The 21,967-nt window shown below is 34.8% G+C and overlaps 1 protein-coding gene across 4 annotated transcripts in view; it reads left to right on the top strand.

Annotated features, from left to right (window-relative positions):
* LOC127524842 (CUB and sushi domain-containing protein 1-like) overlaps window positions 1-21,967 on the top strand; it is a 632,721-nt gene that overhangs the window by 435,969 nt on the left and 174,785 nt on the right. For 3 of the 4 annotated variants that reach the window (XM_051916817.1, XM_051916816.1, XM_051916815.1), the window contains exons 10-12: window positions 7,338-7,459; window positions 18,623-18,726; window positions 18,954-19,066. In XM_051916817.1, coding sequence (XP_051772777.1) covers window positions 7,338-7,459; window positions 18,623-18,726; window positions 18,954-19,066 — 339 coding nt within the window. Of the gene's footprint in view, window positions 1-7,337; window positions 7,460-18,622; window positions 18,727-18,953; window positions 19,067-19,174; window positions 21,244-21,967 lie in introns of those variants that run through there. The other variant, XM_051916818.1, reaches the window with a different exon arrangement.

Here is a 21,967-nt window from a genome sequence, read left to right as displayed (position 1 = left end):
TTAATTATAGAGTACTTGTAAATAAAAGAGAAGCTCAATCTGATCACTTACTGCTACTTTGATAATTAAGGTGCACTTATAACATCAATTTGCAAGTATACAGACCATGAAAGTGGTCATTGTACATGCCAGACACATCACGGCTATTCATGTTTTTAAAGCTCATCTTTAACCAGAGACACTATTTTATAGGTTCCTGTTCAAACGTGACTCCTTCTATGTGGATTTCAAACAGTACGCTCTGCAAAAGGAAACCTTTAAGGAAATTGCTATATTTATGACAGGGTTTGCACAGCAGCACAGTACTGATATTCGTCAAACATTCTTTTAGGATTTTTTTTTTCTCCCAAAGCCCTGACTACTAAACCTCTGCAGTTGATTCAGCCTGAGCCATTTAAGCCTGCATACAGAGACTCCCTTCATAATCTGTTTTGGAGATAATTTAATGCTTAGGTTTATCTATTTATATTTTTGGGAAAACTTTACACTTAAAGATTTCCAAAATTGTTACTTTGCACTTAAGTATGTTTTCCTTGCATATATTTAACCATTTGCACAGCCGACAATAACATAAATACAGCAATTTACTATACACAGAAGTAATAGCTAAAACCTTAACATAAAAAATCCCTAAACTTAAAAAAAATTTATTTTGCTGCATTGCAAGCACTGCTATTTTTCAGGAAATACTAGTTTGGTGGTTGATGTTTCTGAGACATTACTGTGTGTAGATGTGTTTGGTTGGAAAACATTCTGAACTCATTTTCACACAGTATTTTCTGCAGTCAAGAAGCCAGCAATTTCCCTGTTTGAGAATATCTGCTACGTAATCTCTACCTATCCAAATCTTCCTTAGTACCCTGTGGAGAAGCCAATGAAGCCACAGTAATGGAGCAGGGCTGCTCTTTTAAGCTGTCAAAGAAAATCCCTGACTAAACACAAGGGAGAAGCAGTTAATACCCTGGCACAGTATAGGGTTGGAAAAAAATACCCTGAATTTGTCAATGATTGAGTTGAGTTATTCTGAGGCATGACCTTAAATAGATTAGCTCATGTCGTGAGAGCTGGATGTGTTCAAAGGAAGTGTTTTTAGTGTGGGGCGGGATGGAAATATCTATTCAAAAACCTAGTGAGCTGTGTATGTAGGAAGCATTTTAGGCATCATAGGTGCACTCTCGCCTCAGACTGTTCTCAGACGTAGGCACAGCATTATAAGCTGCCTTCTAAGATACCATGTTGGCTAAATTTTAAGGCAGCCTTGCATGGAGAAGGCAATCCCATAATACATTGTGAGAAGCTCAGTGAAGAAAAAAAAAAAAAGGTTAAGCAAGAGAAATATCAGTTATATATAGTGCATTCTAATCTATTCAGTACAAAAAACAAACAAAACACTAACAAAAATGGTTTACCCTTATTTTATGCTTGTCGAATTACTGCTTTCTTAGTATAGCAGAATGCCTGTACTGGAACCAATCGTTAGTTGAGACTGAGTTTAACGTTAACATTTTGCTAAGCTAAAAACAGTACTCTTAATAGCACACATATATTGAGAAAAATAGGCATTTTTTTTAATTAGACTGCACTATTATTTTATCTATATTTTTGTAGCACTCAAATAATTACAAGCAATCAGCATTTATCTTTCCTCATTCACCAGCTTGGATGATTTTTTCTTTTCTGTTTCTTTTTTTACTGATCCCATAACAGTGCATTGCCATTGCAGATATTGCCTTCTATGAATTATTCATGGCTTTCTTTTGCCTAAAAAGCTTCTCTGGTCATATGACAAAGCTGTAGTGATGACATTCTAGTTAAATTGCATTTATTTCTTATACTGATGATTATATGTCTGTGACATGTTTTGTCATATAACTCATAGTGTGTTGACTACAAAAACATGACAATTGTTAAAACTATGGGCCTGTTTACACCTGGTATTAAGATGCGTTTCGGTCAATCGGATCACAAGTAGATGAGGGAGACACATCCTCATTTACACCTGGTTTTAATCCACCTCTTTTGTCCACTTTCAACCACTTCTGTCCTGATTTCTTCAAACGCGGTGAGTGCATGTTAGAAATCAGGAATGATGAGAGAACATTGTGCTTGGTAAATTTTACATCTTTAAACCAAACTTGGGTCTTCCAAGTCAACAAAGTTTAAATCCCATCTAGCTAGCGCACTTCCCATAATGTTTACGCCAGGGGTGTCCAAACTTCGGCCCGCAGCTTCTCTATTAAAATATATTATATGTGGCCTGCCATGCATAATTTACAAATCGTGCAGTTTTACAATGTCAACACGTGGCAGTACTAGATTTTAGGCCAGGGAAACATTAACGCACCAAAAGCGGAATGAAACCAAGTACCCCAGAGTGCAGTCTGGATGATGGGGCGGGGCGACACATTGGGGCGGAGCGACACGTGTCGCCCCACCCACCCCAATTCCATTGCTTTGTAATACAGCAAATCTTATTGGTAGACACTTCGAACGAGCCTGAGCATGCACATTCCTTTATGTATGATTTTGTGAATGATTTGGTATACGGAATACAGAAATATTAAGTGATAACTCTAATTGTATCTTATTATCTGTTTAGTATTTTAGTTAGGATCTATTGGGTAATGTTTTATTATACTTAAGGCACAGAATAGATGAAGTTATTGTTTACAAACAAACGCATGGTGACGCCACCTCCGGGTACTTCAGGCTAAATAGAGCTGTTTTACCTTTAGCGCTTCATTCATTTGACTTCTTCATATTTCCATATGTATTTAAATAGGCCTAAGACATCGGACAAACCCGAACGCAAACGGCTGATTTAACATTTTAAAGCATGACCGTTTTTTTCTTCGTTTTTTAACGAGATGTTTTGTTGTCCAGTGGTTACATTACTTGGTACAAAGTGCTAATAAAAAGTTTAATGGCAAACTCATGTTTCCTTGATTACCTGTTAATAAAATATGTGGGCCTATTGGTTCTGTAGGCCTATGTTCTAGTTTTTAAAGGTTCCTATTGTATAGTAGGCCTAAATAAGTGGTATTAAAAATCTAATTATTTATTTATCAACCCCCGCATTGTGTTATAATCTGCGTATATACGAGTGAAAATAGCTTCAAATTAACACTCACTGTATAGCCATATAGGCTAGCTGCATAACTATAAAAAAAATAAATCACATACAGCTATAAATCTGTGTAATAACATTAAAAAATACCAAGCAGAGAAGTGATATGAACATTCATTGCTTAAATACTTGAGCACATAAATAATACTATTTGCTATAGATTGACATAATAACATCTGTTTTAATAATAATAAAAAAAATCTCAAAATACATCTTTGCATACAAAATAAATGCAAAGATGTATTTATTTATTTTTTTTTTCTTCCAGCATTGCAAGGGTTCTATTGTATGCACAAAAATATGGTCAGGGCATGTGGGCTATTGGTAGCCTATTATTGTCTTATTTGCCAGCGTGATTTTGCTTTAAAATGTAAAATCAAACGCACTTTTGGGTTTATCCGATGTATTACTGAAATACAGTGAATTATCATCATTTGTGTAAAATCCCGAGTTTGTGCATCCGCCGATCCTAATAGAAATATGAAGAAGCCTAAATGGATGTATAAATACAGAGCCCTGCATGACATGCAGAAAGTATAGTCTAGAAATTATATCGGCCTATAGAAAATATCTCTCCTTTGCAATGTCATAATTTCATGCAGTCCTAAAAGTGGCACTGATTTATCTGCTGGATAAAATAATAAATACAATATAGCTAAATCTCAAACAGTGTATCATTTATATCAGCAACATATTTCATAATATCGCCCAGCCCTAAAACTGCTCAATGTTAAAGCTTATAGACAATATGGCTTTTTGTAAAGCTGCTTTGAAGCGATGTGTTTTAAGCGTTATACAAATAAATTTGACTTTATTTCACTTGATGTAGTCCTGGCTCTATATATCGTGGCCACGAATTAAGAATTCGTTCCCCAGATTTAGCAGTATATTAGACAGCGATTTTCTGCCTGAAGAACCCGGAGATGCCGTACCAAGCGTACAGTACACTAACTTCATCTACCTGATTCATCTTAAATTCATCAAAACATTAGCCAATTTGACCCTTCGCCGGGAGTATGATTGACAGGCGATCTAACCAATCATAACACAGAATCCGCCATTTTGTCTGACAAAGCAGTCAGGGGAGTTAGTAGATTAATGTTAGTGGACTTGAACTTGAAAAATGATATACTGACGTCTTTCTGTGGTTGAAATGTGGTTCATTCATGTTTATTTGATGATATAAATTAACTAGTAAGAAGAGATGATCGGTTCATGAGCCGCTTGATCCGAGGCGCTACAGCGATCTGTCACGGCACATTAAAGAGCCGCAAAACAGTATTTATTGTTTAAATTTCTTTAAAAATGACAACATTTGAGACTTTGTTTCATATCAAAAGTAACCTGCTCTGCCTTGTCTGTCGACGCGTTGTCAGCTTCCTCTTTGCACCGCATTGTATTTTTCACTGCGTGAGAACTTGTGTGGCGAGTGCGCTATGGCTTGTCGGACATAGCAACAGTAACTAAAGGGGGCGAGTCTTCGCGAACAGTCAATTGGTCGTAACTGAAATCTCCATGGTTAGCACTTATTATTTATGTAGTACGGTCAAACAGCTTAGATCATTCCTAAAGTTAGCACAAAAATGAATGTGCATGCCCCAAGCGTCTACGGCAGTAGAGTACCTCAGGGATGACGTGTTTTTGTAGGCAAAACCCGGAAGCGAGTCAGCATTTTAGGACTTCCGGTTCCATTGCCCCGAAGTCAATGGGTTTTTTAAATGGATTTTTGCTAAATCACCTGAAATAAGGTCTGTGGTTAACAAAGCCTCTAAATATTTTCACGTTTTGATCTATGACATAAAACACACCAGTTATAACCCGCTTGTGATTTTTTTTTTTTTAAACCTTTATTGTGTCTTAAAAACGGTGGTTGCTAACAAATTGCTAAAAGGGACTACTTCCTTTGGCGGGGACTTTAGACGTCCTCATGACAAACAGGATATTTGGACAGCATATCTCATGAAAAAGTGGATAAGTATTCATACACAGCACAGATCATAATCAGCGAGCATGTTTTTAAATAAAGTTGTTTTTTAAATAAAGTTTGAGGAAGCTTGGTGGTGGTGACTTTGATCCGCGACCATGGTGTGCTGTAGTCCGTTTATAGCCTACTGTTAGCTTTTTATATCTGATGACTTTATTTAGGCTTCAAAATGTATAAATGTTGTGTTAACTTGTAAAGATTATCTTGATAGACAAAACGTGTAAGTGTCATAAACCTTTGTTAAACACAGAGTTTATTTTTTGCGATTTTCCGAAAGTCTATGGGAAAAATGCATAGGCTTTCGATTGAGGGAACTCGTGCGCCCCTAACTTCCGGGTTGGCCTACAAAAACACGTCATCCCTGAGGTACTCTATAGGCTCTGCTGTATTATAAACCAATTAAATTGGGTGTAGGTTAATGTGTCGCCCCGCCCCAATTGTCCAGACTGCACTCTGGGGTTACTCGGCGAAACAGCGCTACTTGTGCATACCGTGCAGGGCACAACTCACAAGCTCACAAATGTGTTTACTTGCTGAGTGTCTCGATCACACGACCACTAAACAGCGTGTTCGAGTTCGTCGTAACATTAAAAGTCTCAGGTACAAACTGCAGATCTCTCTGTGATTTAATTCAGTTTAAAGCTAGTTGAAACAGCGCTGACTTAATCAACAACACTAACATGCAAATCAGGAGAAACATTGAGCTGACCCAGTTAGACTACCTTTCAACCAACAATTCAACAACATTTATCATGGGTTTACTGTAACTGTGGTATTTTGTCGGAAATGTAGGTTAATATCTCATTTTATTTAATTTTTAATGTAGACATGTATTAAATGTAATAAAGGCCAAATTACAGACAATTTTTTTTTGTCATAAACTTGCAGTTTTGTGCATTCGTATTTATATTAAATGTGTTTATAGACTAAATGCCATAAAACCATTCTAGATATAAAAACAATATTTTTACTTTTTACCGGTGCCATGTGTGGGTTTTACCTGCCGTGATCTAATTAGAGTACTTTTTAATTTAAATAAGAATAGAGTTCTAACTCAGAAATGTTTAAATGTCACCCTTTAAAAACGTGGTTGTTAAAAGTTTTACAGATATTGTCTGTGTATTAAATTCACATCTGTGTCCTATCTCAAGGTACTCTACTGTCAGCTCAAGCTTTTGTCAAATCTGTCATGTTTTCAAGAAGCAAAACATGTAATATATATATATATATATATATATATATATATATATATATATATAATAGAAAAGGAACCGGCCCCCAGATGTGTCCACAACATCGAATCTGGCCCCCTTTTAAAAAGGTTTGGACACCCCTGGTTTACGCATTAGATCAGTAGGCGGAGAGTAGGTGGTCTTTTGTGGCTGTTCGAACACATTCGACCACATGAGTGTCTACGCTACGAAAGCAATCCGGTCGAATGTGTTTTTCGACTACCTCTTGAAGTGGTTGAAACTGGACAAGCTCAAAACATTTTAGACCCCGTTTACACCCGTATTTATTTAGAGTCGTCCTCTTGTGTTTGGATCTACCAAAACGCATTTTAAAGGGGAAGTTCACCCAAAAATGAAAATTCTGTCATTTACTCACCCTCAAGTTATTCTGCTGAACACAAAAGAAGATATTTTGAGGAATATGGGTAACCAAACAGTTTATGGACTCCATTGACTTCCATAGTATGGAAGAAAAAAAAAAAAAAAAAAAAAAAACTATGGAAGTCAATGGGGCTTATCAACTGTTTGGTTACCGACATTCTTCAAAATATCTTCTTTTGTGTTCAGCTGAAGAAAGAAATTCAGTAACACTTTATTTTAGGGTATTTTAACTAGTTGCTTATTAGCTTGCATATTACTAGAATACTGGCTGTTTATTAGTACTTATTAGTACTTAGTACTACATGACCTTATTCTACATTCTTAGTCCTACCCAATGCCTAAATTTAATAACTAACTTACTAACTATTAATAAGCAGTAAATTAGGAGTTTATTGAGGGAAAAGTCATAGTTAATAGTGAATGTGTTCCCCATACTAAAGTGTAACCAGAAATTTATACAGGTTTGGAACAACTTGAGGGTGAGTAAATGATGACAGAATTTTCTTTCTTTTTTTTTCTTTTCTTTTTTTTTTTTTGGTGAACTATCCCTTTAATATAGGGTGTAAACAGGGCCTACATTCACTTTGTTGTACTGTTTTATCCCTCTCAACAGCTAGGACCTGTGGCTCTAATCTGCGGGGCCCCAAAGGCATCATAACATCTCCAAATTATCCTGTCCAGTACGAGAATAACGCACACTGCGTGTGGGTCATAACAGCGGTGGATCCAGAGAAGGTACGTCTGTAATTTAAATCTAAATTGAAACCCAAAGCTGACTCCAAGTCATATGAATATACAATTGAACACAAAACAAGCTTATGGTCCATTTTTAATCTGCCAAAACAAAACATGATATGCTTTTGAATAGCCTCCAAGACATAATTAAATGGGACCTTGCATAAATGTCAAAAATAATCTTAAAGATAATTTGTGAGGACATTTGCATTGCAGTCCACAGTGTTTGCATAATTGTCAACCTCTTGCCCTGGTTGTCTCTCGCTATTACTGCGTCTCCAGAATTGATTAGGTTCAGCCACACATCTTCAGCTCTATGGCAAGAGTGACGGTTAATACAATCCAGCATGACCTCAACACACACCGCGAGAGTGACTCATGCTTTTGTTACTAAATCAAGATCAAATGAAGACAGTTAAAATAACATATTAGAGTAAACAGGAGCTCCCCATGTGTTGCATCTTTCCATGGCAGATTTTAATGTTGGAAATGTTTGTGTACAGTATGTGTGGCCTAATTGAGTTTACTTGCAGATCTTGAAATTACTGTAAAATGATGTAACATTATAACACTGTTTGCATTTTAGATATTTAGCTTTGTGACTAGAGCTGGATGATACATCAAGTATTTACCATACTACGATTTAAAAGTTTGGGATTGGTAACATTTTATTAATGTTTTTGAAAGAACTCTCTTATGTACAGTAGAAACAGTAATATTGTGAAATATTATTAAAATGACTGAAATTTTCAGCATCATTATTCCAGTCTTCAGTGTCACATTAACCTTCAGAAATCATTTTAATATACTGATTTGATGCTCAAGAGATATTTCTAATTATTATCAATGTTAAAAACAGTTGTTCTGCTTATTTTTTTATTTTATTTTATTTTTTTTGTTAAAACCATTACATATTTTATTCAGGATTCAAAAGAGTAACATTTATTCATTTATTTTGCGTGTGTGTGTGTGCGTAAAAGTCTTTGATATTATACTACTTTTGATTAATTTAATGCATCATTGCAGAATAAAAGTATTTACTAAATCAAACAAACACAAAATCTTACTGACCCCAAACTTTCAAATGGTACTGTATATTTGTATTGTATGCATCACGTCTTTGATGTATCACATATCTGATTTAAACATCATAATCAAAAATGGCAACAGAGTTCTGTGAATGAGTAGAAAGGATTTTAGTAAATTTCTAAATCTCTGATTCAAGGATTCATTTGCATCGCCCTGCAGATATAGTAGCTACTATAGTAGAACAATAGAGTAGATAGAAAAAGCTGTTTTATTATGTTTTTTTTTTTTTTTTTTTAATATTTGAATGTATTTTATATTCATATTCCTTGTGTTTATTTAGTGTTAAAACATTCATTGATTATTTTTTATAATCAGCTTGGCAATAGTGTTTAGTTGAAATGTTTCTCAGATAAAGAGAACAAAATCCTTGTTTTAGTGATTTTCAGAGCAAAAACATATTGTGATTTTTTTTTTTTTTTTGAGCCCTAATTGTTTTGGAGCCTTAATTCCAACCCTAATGGTGGCACAAGATTTTGAACACATAATGTCTCTTGTTTTGAGCTGATTTAACTGATTTTTAGAACATGATATCTTGGTATCCATGGAATTCTGCAGCAAACTGCTTTCCCAAAGCAGCTAAATTTGTAAAACATTCAGATCCTACATTGCTGTGGGAAAACAACAACAACAAAAAAACATTACATTTATAAAATCCATCCCTCTGGAACTGGATGTGTATAATTAGTCATACAGATGATAGACTACTGTAAAATCTTAGTGACATGCCAGTAAATTGAAAGTACCTGTTGGCCACCATCATAAACAGACTTGACTATCATACGCATAAATTCCCAGCCATGTCACAACCAGTATATTTTTACTCCTGGCCAAATGTTTTCTCTTTGATCTTATGATGAAAAGATGTGACTTTAATTTATCTCACATTGTGCATTTTTTTCTGCTTTTGCTGAACAGAAAGTCTCTGTTCTAAAACCCAGTGAGCTAACTATCTAGACTGCATTTTAAAGCATCATAAACATGCTCTTGATGTGAAATTTCCTTCAAATGGTAATTTCTTTTGCCCAAATTCTAGGGCAGCATCACCTGCATCCTTCATGTGATAGTCTATCCCAGAATAATTGCAATGAATATTTATCTCAATATTTGTATGCAATGTATTTTTATGCTTTGTATGTACAAATATTCAGTTAGTCACTCTTTTTCTTTACTGAACTGTGTGCAAATGTATTTACAACTTCACACAGGACTGGCAAGTGTATTCTTCCACTGTGTGTAAAGGTCTTTAAAAGTAAAAATAAAGGGGGAGAAAGCTAAATAGCCCTGGCACTCTTATTAATTAAAAAGATTTAATTGTCACATGGCTATATACAAAACGTTAAGATAGCTCTCCTATGCATTTCAGCGTAAGCCTTCCTCAGGGAGAGTAATACACAAGCTTTCCACAGGTGAGAGTAATATCATTCATTTAGTAAATCACATGATTATATATCAGCTTTCATGTGACTCATCACATAATAAATAGGTGGGCCAGTCCCAATACCCATAATTGCGGACATTGCACTTGACCACTTGTCTACATGATGTATTTCTGGTGTTTAGCCCAAGTGTTCAAGTCTGAAAGTGTGTGTAGGACTTTTGATTACCCGATAAGACACATGTACAAAGTGTACATAGTGTTGTAAAAATGCAATTATTTATTTATTTATTTTTTTTAAACAAAGATTTATTTATACATTTTGATTTTAAAATAAACTTCTACATATCTGTTCAGTAGTCCATATTTAACAGACCTTCAGTAATGCTCACAAATCAGTTTTTTTTTTGTTTTTTTTTTATAGTAAAAGCTCTTTTCATGTAATCTTAAAGTTATATTCTGTAATGTTTATCAAAATAAAACTGATAAAAAAGTATAGACCCCACTTGGCATTACTGGCATTTAAATAGTATAGGCTAATGTTGTACTTTAATTTTGTGCATACTGGCGTTGTATTAAGCAGTACAAAAAGTCTGGTTGCTGCATGTAAAATTTAGACTTCTGTTTATCTGAGAAATATTACATCTAAACTGCTTCATTTGCGATAAAGAAATAAAACACTGCATGAGCGTCAACAGAGGAAGCAGAAAGTGCCCTGACGTCTGCATTTTCAGCTTATTCCACGACTCCGCTCAGTGCCGCTGACAACGCTGTAACGCCTCTGCTTTGGGGTGTGTCTGTAGCAAGTGTGTTTAATCTTTTTTTTGGATTTCTCCAAATTCAACAAGTGTCAATATAAAACAAGTGTCAATATGCTGTCAATATAAAAAAAAAATGCCCACTTGGCATTACTGGCATTTAAATAGTATAGGCTAATGTTGCACTGTAATTTTGTGTCAAAGGAGCTTTACAGTGATAACTAATAATTTTTGGCTGCACAGCAGCTCTTAAAGAAAACAGTGTCATTGTCCAGCTTAAGTAAATTCAGTATTGATTCATTCCCTTGTAAGAATCAAGAGTTATTAATTTAGTTAATTTATCTATATCAGCACTGGAGTAAACAGTGATGTCATCATCCAGTTCAGTTCGCATACAATGGTGTCGATGCAGGCAGATCAAAACATTGTTAAATATCAAATGTCAAGTGTCTCCAACTAAGCAAGCCAAAGGCGACGGTGGCAAGAAACCCAAACTCCAACAGATGACAATCAGGTGGCAAACAGGTGTTAAAATGGAGAAAACAAAAAACCTTGGGAGAAACCAGGCTCAGTCGGGGGGCCAGTTCTCTGGCCAACAGCGGAGCATACACATATACAATGGCAATGATGCCTACTGTAAATATAGTTACAACTACGATTAGAGTTGTTTGCATAAAATGCCTTGTGAACATTTATACGTTTGCCCTGTGATAGGCGCATATTTTCACTTACCTACATCAATTGCTCCATCAATATGATCACTACATATTTTACGTTTTCTTTGTATCAATTATCTTTTTAGATGAAAAAAAAACAAAACAAAAAAAACAAGGGCTGTAAAAAGATTGTGATTAATTTACATTTTTAACTGTAGCTAACACAAAAAGTTTAATATAGCTATGTTTTGTTTTGCCCGTAGTAAAATATTTGTGCTGCTTATAGACACCAGACAGATAATGATTTATGCAACAGATGCTCTTTACTCATCTCACTTGAACTAAATAAATGCAGTAATTAATAGAAACTCACAGGGGAAATACAAACACTGAAAATTATATGCATTACATTGGCTACTAAATAATACAAACAGTTAGCAATAATAAATAAAGTTACTAAAGCATACACTGAGACCATATATTCCCATTCTTATTTATATCCTCTGATGAGGATTGATACTTCTGGTTGACAATAGCAAACAATAGATCTTGATGAGGGTAGAGTGATGTTCCACGCAGAAAGAGAAGGCTGTTTTTGAGCCATTTAGTCTCCCAGCTGTCAGAACAAAATTGGGAAATGTATATTACACACTTGTAAGTGTTTTGTATGAATAAAGAGATCCCTGTGGATCACCGCTGAGCCTGAACCACAGAATCAACAGGAGAAAGATTGAAAGATCGTGTATCTCCGCGTATCTCGTTGAATTACCACACAGAGGTACACAATAATATAAAGAAGGATGTTTTCTTTCGTCTCTGATAGACCACCATCTCCTCTTTAATTTTAACATTCATTATATCTAGCATATTTAAATATCTTCTTGCACCAAATGCAAGCGTCGCTATGACTGGAAGGGCATGAGCGGAAGTAACCATGCGCGTGGATCCGATGAGATTTTTTTTACACGCCTGGAAAGAGTGAATGCACGACTGAAGGTCTGCCCACATGCCTTAATGTAAGAATCTGTAATTCATTTAATTGGCACAAGTATTGATATGTAAAGCTTGGGACTGTTAGTAAGTCTGACATGGCTGACTTGTTTTGACTTAACGTCGTTAGCCTATTTCCACCGATACTTTTTATTTTAAATACAACTTGTATAACGCTACAAACCATTTTGCAGACGAATTCAACTTTAGTTGAGCTCTACTATACTATATTGTCATAACCACAACGTAATTAATTTCATAATGACAGGGTTTAAAATGAACACCTGTAAAATGCAGGTAAAAATCAAACGATATCAGTAACGATATCAAAACACTAGGCAATTTGGCGGGTTATTTAAGTTTATGTAATCTGTGCAGATTTAGCAAACATACTCAACTCATAAGTCAATATATTAAATATAGGCAAATTGAACAGCACCTGCGCATTCCTGGCTTACTTCAACACAACGGTCACTAAGCAACAAATAAAGGTGTTTTGTTTGCTTTGAAGGAAATAGCGCAGACCCAAGAAACATAATGTGAGGTAAATAATCCCAGTGTAAAAAGGAAAGTACCACCTCGCAACAATGATGCACATCTGCCAAAATTTAGCAGACCCTGGCCAGATATACACTGATTTGGCAGCAGCAATCAAAATGAGTAAATGACCTTTGAAACTAATGTCACGCTTCAAATAAAGATTGTATTACATTTTTATGCCAGTAGGTGCTGACCAGTGACTTTTAAAATGTATTTGATAGAGATTTGTTCAAAAACTCTGGAAGTCTTCATTCATTTCAACAATTTTTTTAATGAATATTTTTTATAACATTTTAGACATTTATAAAGACTCATTTATAACATTAAATAGAACATAACATTAAATCAGAACCTCAAGTAAATTGCATGTTATTTTCTTTAGTTGTCTAATGTTTTGTTTTCAGAATCATGGGAGAACTGTGATCTGTATTAAAAAAAAAAAAAAAAAAAAAAAATCCAGATTATCAAAAATCATAAATTAAGCTTAAAAGAATATATATTTGCCATCTAACTTATACTATTAGCACTGTTTCTAATATTAAAATGTACAATCTTAAAGACTAGGATGAAGTCTTTATGCACATTAACCAGGCTTTGGGACAATCATGATGCATTATAATCCAGGAAATGTTTTCTTATTTTAAAGGTGCGGCGTTTCGCAAACCACTTTAGGTATGCCTCTCTTGATAGTTGGATAGTACTATCTAGGATAGTACAGTGTCTGTCAGATGTAAAGACATTATTTAAAAGTTTTTTTTTTTTTTTTTTTTATAACTCTGCTCAGAACAGAATGTTAAGACCTCAGAAGGTCATAAAAATGCAGTCTTGATCTTTGTCTCTGTCATAGCATATGGTCTGAGACAAGAAGGTCATGTTCCACAACATGTACTGAATGCTGATAAACTCAGATTTAAGGCCATTTAATGTTTTAGTAATAGATATCAGTTTGCTTACAAACCAATAGCATTTTGTCATGTTGATCTGACCTGGATAATGTTTATTGTCCATCTAAAAAAAAAAAAGAGGCCATTTACCGACAAGAAGACTCACCGCACCACGCCATTTACTAGAAAATATAACTTCATACTGAAGTTGACATAATGTATGAAATTCAATCAGATTCTTTGCTCCTGTCCTTGAATTGCTTTAGATAAAATATTTAGTGCTGCCTATCATATTAGCTCAAATATGTTATATCTCAGGCCCAAAATTATGCTACTGCTGCGGTGCACTTTCCACCAGGGTGATTTTTATATTTATATATATATATATATATATATATATATATATATATATATATATCCAATCAGAAGAGCCATCATTTCAACTACAGCCATTGTTGAATAGATTTAGACTTTTAAACCAAATTTGTTATTGTAAACCAATATTTGTTTTTGTGATGTGTACATTATATATGTCTCTTTTTATAAAATGAGAAGCACATGCACCATGGATGGAGTCAACACCATCACACAGCTGGCTGAAAAATATTTTATAGTCACAGGCACTAGAGATTTGTAGCCTTTTTGTTGTTTATGAAGTGTGTCGGTTTATGGTCTATTCAATTTTTTTGTTTTGATATGGGGCAGTGGTAAAGGTTAAGAGGTTTTTCATTTGTAGTTTTTTCAGGTATAGGACTATGCATAGTATCTGTGGTGAAAATGAAAATGATATTTCTGAAATTAAATGACTTGTCTTGAGATGTCAAACAGCAGTATGAGTGCAGAAAAAAAAACAACTTGCTTATTTGATATGCAAGGTGAAGACTCGTTAATTACAAGTAAAAGTAAAAGTGTTTCACTAGTTTGGGATGTTGTAACCAATGTTCATTTGTTTTATCTATTTATTTTATTTATTTTTTTCACTATTTTTGCAGTTCATTTTATTGCTGCTGTGCATTCGAATTATTTTCTAGTAAATATGCCAACACAGGCTCATTGGAAAAACGTACCTGTGTCAACATTTTTGCAAAATACCTACCAATACGTACATATCACTGCAATTTCTAACAGTAATGAACACTAGATGCAGTAAAACAGCAAGCACTTTTAATCGTTTTCACAAATAATTATATGATTACAGGGCCAGATTATGGATTAATAAAGACTTGTTTTCACATGGCTCCTTGCACAATAATGATATGACCTCAAAACACTTTTTACTATAGTGCATGAGTTGTAAACTAACATATTTTGGAGTTTTCATCACTTACCCAGCTCCATATGTTCAGTTTTACTGACATAACAAGCTTGCTCGGTAGCTCAGCTGGTACAGAATTGTACTTGCGATGTGAAGAGCTCGGGTACGAATCCAGTGAAAGATGAGTCACGGTAAAAGAACTCAAAGAGAAGAGTTCAAAAACAAGCTAAAATGTCATGGTTACGATTGCGTTTTATGTCACATTTGCTTTTGTTAACACAGGTACGTTTTTCTAGGACTTCATGTTAGTAAATAGCCTCCTTTTTGGCCAAATCAACATGAAATATGGAACCAAATAGTTTATAATCATTCATACATTTTGGAGTCAGATTTTGTTGGTCTGCATAGCATGGCCACGCACACACACACACACACACAAACAAGTTGGTTGTAACTAACATTGAATGTGATTTGTAAACACTTATACTTTTCTCCTGGGCTAATAAAAATGCACAATAAAACCACACCATTTAGCAATTTCTGAGCATCGAGAGCCGTCTTCTCTTAAACTCAGGCAGAGTCATTTAGGCAGCTGTCAGGCTTTTCCAATTTTGTATAAAATAAAGAAATCAATAATTCTTTCAAGCTGGTTCAGGGAACAATCGCTAAGATGTCCTGTCACTCTCTGATTGTGTTTATGTAGACCATGAGTGCTGTTTTTATCCTCTTGCTAAGTCTTCTGTAAAAAAAAAAAAAAAAAAAAAAAAAAAAAAAGAATCCTTACTTTTGACAGGATAATTTAAAAGCCTGTATTTTAGACTTCTCGTTTAAGGTCTCACCAAACGACTCTGTATCAGCACTGACATTTTATACAGATTGCTTGTCAAGATCTTCTCAGTGTTGCTGAATCATTCCTTTCTTTTCAAACTGATACAGCTCTATTGTATGGAGCCCCGCACATGACATGTAGGGGAAAAAAAAACAGTAGGCTAAATCGTGTGCACGATTTACTAATTCGTTCCCTCGATATGCTAAATCATGCGCACAGTTTATAAATCAAGGGAACGGATTAGTAAATCGTGCGCACGATTGTGTACCAATCATATAACATTAATAATACTTTTTTACATGTGTCACTGTACTGAAACCTTTGTTAAATTATTGTATGATATGTCAGATTAATCACATATTATATAGTTAAACTGTGAGGTACATGAAGCTTTGCTGTCTGCAGCCCTTGGAAAACTGTTGAAAAAGTTGGAATGATATAAATTGATCAGATTCTAACACCAGATTTGTAGAATAAATCACCACATAACCTCCACAATTATTTCCCCCTTGGAATTATAAGGTTCTATCTGACATTTTTGTCAAAATTGAGTTATTCACATATATTCTTATTCTGTGACAACTTATTTACATTATGTGATGTTTTTTTTTATTTTTTATTTATTTTTTTTATGTTGTGTACATTTTGGGACTTTTTATTTAGAAAACAAAAAGGTTCTATCTTCGCAGTCGAATGAAATGCAAAAACTGTGAAGTTCAATATCTCAAATACTACTCGTAATGCAGATAGAACCTTATAATTCCAATGGGACAAATTGTAAAGGGCGTGGCCAATTTATAAGCACAATATTCACTTAATCTGATGTTTTTATATAAATGAATGCACACATTGTAGATGTTTGAACAACTGAATTACCAAAAAGTTGATAATTTCTAAATATACATGAATTAAAGGTGCTGTAACCAGTGTTAGCAATGTCAGTAGCGTTTGTTAGACTAAAACTGCATAACATTCAAAATCACATTTGGGATATTTATACTTCACCGACCATAAAGGTATTTCAATAACAAAAGATTTTGTTCAAGGCGACAAAATGCTAACTGTATTGTTAGCTTTGCAGGTGTTTGACTGTGAACAAAGAAATGTCCTTATCAACAGAGGACCATTTCCAAGTTGAAAGTTCAACATGAAGTGGGATTGTATTGCATTTTTTCAAGTAGGAATTGGAGGCAGAGAGCTCCTCAAAGTCTTTAAATTTGCCAAACAATATTAACCTCCTCAGTAGCATGATGTGGATAGCTTACATGCTATTTCACTTTTTACAAAGTCTGTCACATAGACAGATTTGAGCTCTCAGGACACCTATTTCAGTGCTATCTGTCAGGTATTAGGGTTTCTGTGTGCTATTCCATAAAACATATTTATAGCACATTTATTGTTAGTGTTGTTTGACACTATGGTGTCATATTTACCCTTTTTTTCTGTGCCCTCAGAAGAGTTAAGGAAGGTTAAGGTTTGAAGAGCCTATTTAACATCACATACATTGAATAAATGTGGTTGAATATTGGTTCTTCTGATTTATTTTTATAGGTGAAGTTTGAGTTTTCTGAGCCATTAGTGTCACCAAACTGTTAAATAAAAATCTCTGTTTACAACACTTCCCAAATCAGCCATTGGTCAGACAAAATAAATAGACTTACACGAATTGCATGCCATTGATTGAGCATTGTTGCTCTGTCAGTCAGGGGTGCATTAGAACATGGTTCAAATGAGAGAGTTGCAACATTTTACTACGTTTTCAGGAAGCAGTATTGACTAGCTAGTTAATTTCTCTAATGATATATTGTACTACGGTGGTTAAGCAGCAGGTTACAGTACATTGTTGTATGGGAAACGTACCCCTGGTCAGGATGCTTAGAGCCACAATGTTTACACATTTTTGGGGAAAACAACTTACAAATGGCTTACTTATGTCTCTGCAGCTTAAAGGGGTAGTACAAATGAAATTTTACTCACTTATGTCCAAAATATTCCAAACCCATATCACTTTTTTCTTCTGTGTAACACAAAAGGCAGAATGACAGTCTCAATCCGCTCTCACTTTCATTGCATAGAAAAAAAATAATGCAGTGAAAGCGAATGGTGACTGAGGCTGTCATTCTGCATAACATCTCCTTTTGTGTTGCACTGAAGAAAGAAAGACATACGGGTTTGGTACAACATGAGGGGGAGTAAATGAGGATACAATTGTCTTTTTTTTTTTTCTTTTTTTTTTTTTTTTTCTTTAAGATAGAATAAGAGAAGGTAACATTGAAAAAAATTACACCAATCACATTTAAAGACAGGACAGAATATAGATGAGAATAATGGCTCTTTAATGGCCCATTTGAAAAAAATGCGAGGATGTTGATAATAGGGTTGTCCTAATTAAGCTTGATTTATTTTTTTTTTTTTCTCCTTCCAGCAATCTCTCCTTGAATCCAATTTTCTTTCTGCCGCCTTCTTTTCTGTGCTCACATCAAATGAACATGCAACCCCTTTCCTCAGGCTTTGCACCATACATTGCAGAACGTCTCAAAATCTCACATTTCTTAAATGAAAAAAAAATTATTTAATTACACCTTCATCGCCACTCCTGCAGTCAGCCTCACATGTCTATAGCCATGGAAAAGAATGCAGAGCAATGGCTGACCTGCCTTGCCTTTGAGTTTTGCTACTTCTTTTTAATATGATCATTCTCCGAGTAAGCCTTGTGTGAATGGAGCCATTCTCTTCCGAGCTTTTTGGTCTGTGGTGTCTGTCATGACCTCTCCTTTATCCCCGTAGGTCATCAAGCTAGCTTTTGAAGAGTTTGACCTTGAGCGAGCGTACGATACGTTAACAGTGGGTGACGGAGGGAAGATAGGTGATGCTCGAAGAGTGCTTTATGTGTGAGTAGAGCAAAAAGGTCTCTAATGTTAAACTTTGAACATGCATGTGCTTCTATTCACAAATGCCTCTATACCCTACCTTTATGCTCCATGAAATAACAGTTTATTATTTTCTTTCAAGAGCACCCGCCACATGAAACAGGCACTGGGTTTATGTATAAGCTTTCATGGCTGCATATGAATACGTAAATGAAAGAATAAAATTTGATTTTGTGCCTCTATTCCAGTCTCACGGGATCCAGCGTGCCTGATTTGATTGTGAGTATGAGCAACCAGATGTGGCTCCATTTGCAGTCCGATGACACGATCGGATCGCAAGGTTTTAAGGCCGTATATGAAGGTATGTCATTGTAATGTTTGGAAACCGTAAGAAATCATGCACACCTGCTGGTGTTCTCTTTCATATGGTCATTTCCACCCCCTATAAAAGTGATGAAAAAGGACTGTAAACTGTCACCATTTTCTTCTTTTCCAGGAAATATAAGTGTGTTATTTATTCTTTTTTACAGTGAAAATGTTTGACTTGGTGACTTTCGGTTGTTAAAGCATGCCAGTTTCTAAATGGTATGCAAATCAAAGGCAAATGGAACAGCGTATGTGCTGCTCCGACATGTTTAAAAAGCTTGCGTGAAATATTCTACCTGCCGTTTACCCTGCAGGAGAATAGCATCAAAGCAAGTCAGATATGAGAATACATTGAGGCATGTATTTACATATGCACAGATAAACTGATAAAATTTGCTACAAAAACAGCCATTTCTTATGCTATCAATTGACACAAGTAAACACGTTGCGCAAGATCTGAACTCTTGATGGTGTTTTTTCAAATATATTATCAGTATAATGATTTGCAAAAATGTGAATAAATAAATAATTGTAAAATGTAGTAAGAAAAAAGAGTAAAAATAATTTGGTGTGACAAAATTTGGTGTGACTTTTGCTTAAATGATCATTCAAAGCCCCTCAGGTTTGTGCTAAACCTGATAATCATGTTTTGTCTCTAGCATGATTTGAGTGTTTTAAACATCTTACCTTTTGAACAAAGAAATTCACATGATCTATGTCAACAATTAGACCAAGGAATAGAGCACAGTATTTCTTATTTATTATATGTCATAACATTTTCTGTTTAAAATTTTTCTAAAGTTTAGTTTATTTACAAATTTAAATGGTATATACAATTGTTTTAGTATGTAGCGGATTTCCTTAAATATAATGAAAGACAACTTTGATTGAATTTAACATGATTAAGTAGTCTTTTTTGTGTTGTGTTTATCTATCCGTTTTGTTTCTTGCTTTTTTTACCCCCTAACTTGTTTTTCCAAAGCATGCTGTTTAATACCTTGAAATAGAGTTTTTCCCTAGCCGCTCTTCACTCTGAACTGTAACCTCACAATTGAGCAATTCTCACTGTCTGGATAGCCCAGCACAATGACACAAACCCAATTAACTTTGTGTAAACCCAATTTCACACTTGTGCTTCTAGTCACGTTGTCATGTTTGACAACATTTCCACCGGGACCCACTGGTGGGACACTTTGTTTGAGGCCGTGTAGATGTCAAACTCAAATTCATCATTTCATACGTTCATTTAAAAGTTCTTAGATTGGCAAATGATTGTTTTCCCCTCAACAGAATTGATAAACTGTGCAGAAACTGCGGTCACCAACAATGAGCTTCATCAGACAGACCAAAGGCTCATTTAGTGGATGATTAAACCCAAACCTCTAAAGAGTTAAATGAATAGTTCACTCAAAAATGAAAATCGGCCAATATTTACATGTTTCATTCCAAACCAATAAACTGGAATTCAGTCATTGCCCATTGACAAGTTTCAATCTTCCCCTCCAATGCAACTCTTAAATCTCATTATTTTGTTGTAAATCATTTCTATGGCTATGTTCACATTGCAAACCTTAATGCTCAATTCTGATTTATTGCTCAAATCCTATTTTTTTGTATAGCTGTTCACATTGTTGTTTTAAATGTGGCCAATATCAGATTACAGTGTGAACAGATTATGGTCCTGGAATGAACCGCATGCGCAAAAGATCATACGGAATTAATTCTGTCATATGGAATTAAACACAGAGGACATTAAAGTAAGGGACTGAGTGTTTAGTTATTGTGTGATCTGCCACGGAACCCAGAGAATTTATGCGCAGGTAATATTAAAAACAAAGATTTTTGAAAAAGAGAGAGCAGAGTTTTTAAACATTTATGATGTTTTGCTTGTATATAGAGCTGTCACTGTAATACTTATGAGTTCTGACACATCACTATCCTTCACTGACTACCTTTCGCAACTGTCTTGAACTTCAGGTATGTAAAATCTTTGAAGTTACTCTCATGAGCACAGAATTGTGCCGAATGTCGATCTAGTGTGATGTAAAAGTCGCATGAATTCCTATTTGATTGTTCAGATTTTGCATATTCACAGCACCTTTTGTTCAGACATATGGAAGTGGCCCAAATCAGAATCGAAAAGATCAGATTCCATTTCAGATTCCAGATCAGGTTTGTGCTGTTCACACTGTCATGACAAAAACAGATATGAGTCGCATATGAGCAAAAAAAAAAAAAAAAAAAGATATATATATATATATAAAAACTATTGCATGGCTTCAGAAATCTATCATGTTTAGTCTGTGTTTGAGTTTAGTTTGAGTTGGTTTTGCACTATTTGCTGTTCTGTTTCCTGTGTTCACATTAGTTTCTGTGGTGATTCATTGTTTGATTAATTTGCAACACCTGCTTCTCGTTTTCTTTTTTGGTTTGCCTTTTGGTTTGCCTTTTTATATATAGCCCTGTGTTTATGTTCTTTGTCCGATCTCGTCATTAAAATATTTGTTGTTCTGTTAGAGCTTGAACTTTTGTATTAGTCATTATATGGTTTGGGCTGTTGCCATAGACAATGCTTCTGGAGGTCCACAGGCTCTAACACTGTTTGTAGGTGAAGAATCCCTTATTAAAAAGAAATGGGGTGGTTGCATTATTGTAAAAAATTATCCATGATAGAAATAACCATCAAAATCATTCCATTTAATAGATTTTAAAGGGAAAATGCTTGAGTAATTACCAAAGAACCTAAACAAAAGTGAACTTTGAAAAACTATTTTACACTTAATTGCACAGAAAATGTCAGAGAATTGCTTTTCCATTTATGGCTATTACATTTAATTTATTAGTTGTTGCCAGTGTCTAAGGAACACAATGTCTTGTCCTGGCAGATTTGACATTT

Source organism: Ctenopharyngodon idella, chromosome 13 (genome assembly GCF_019924925.1).
Source record: "Ctenopharyngodon idella isolate HZGC_01 chromosome 13, HZGC01, whole genome shotgun sequence".
Lineage (NCBI taxonomy): Eukaryota > Metazoa > Chordata > Actinopteri > Cypriniformes > Xenocyprididae > Ctenopharyngodon > Ctenopharyngodon idella.
This window is presented reverse-complemented; position numbering and strand designations above follow the sequence as displayed.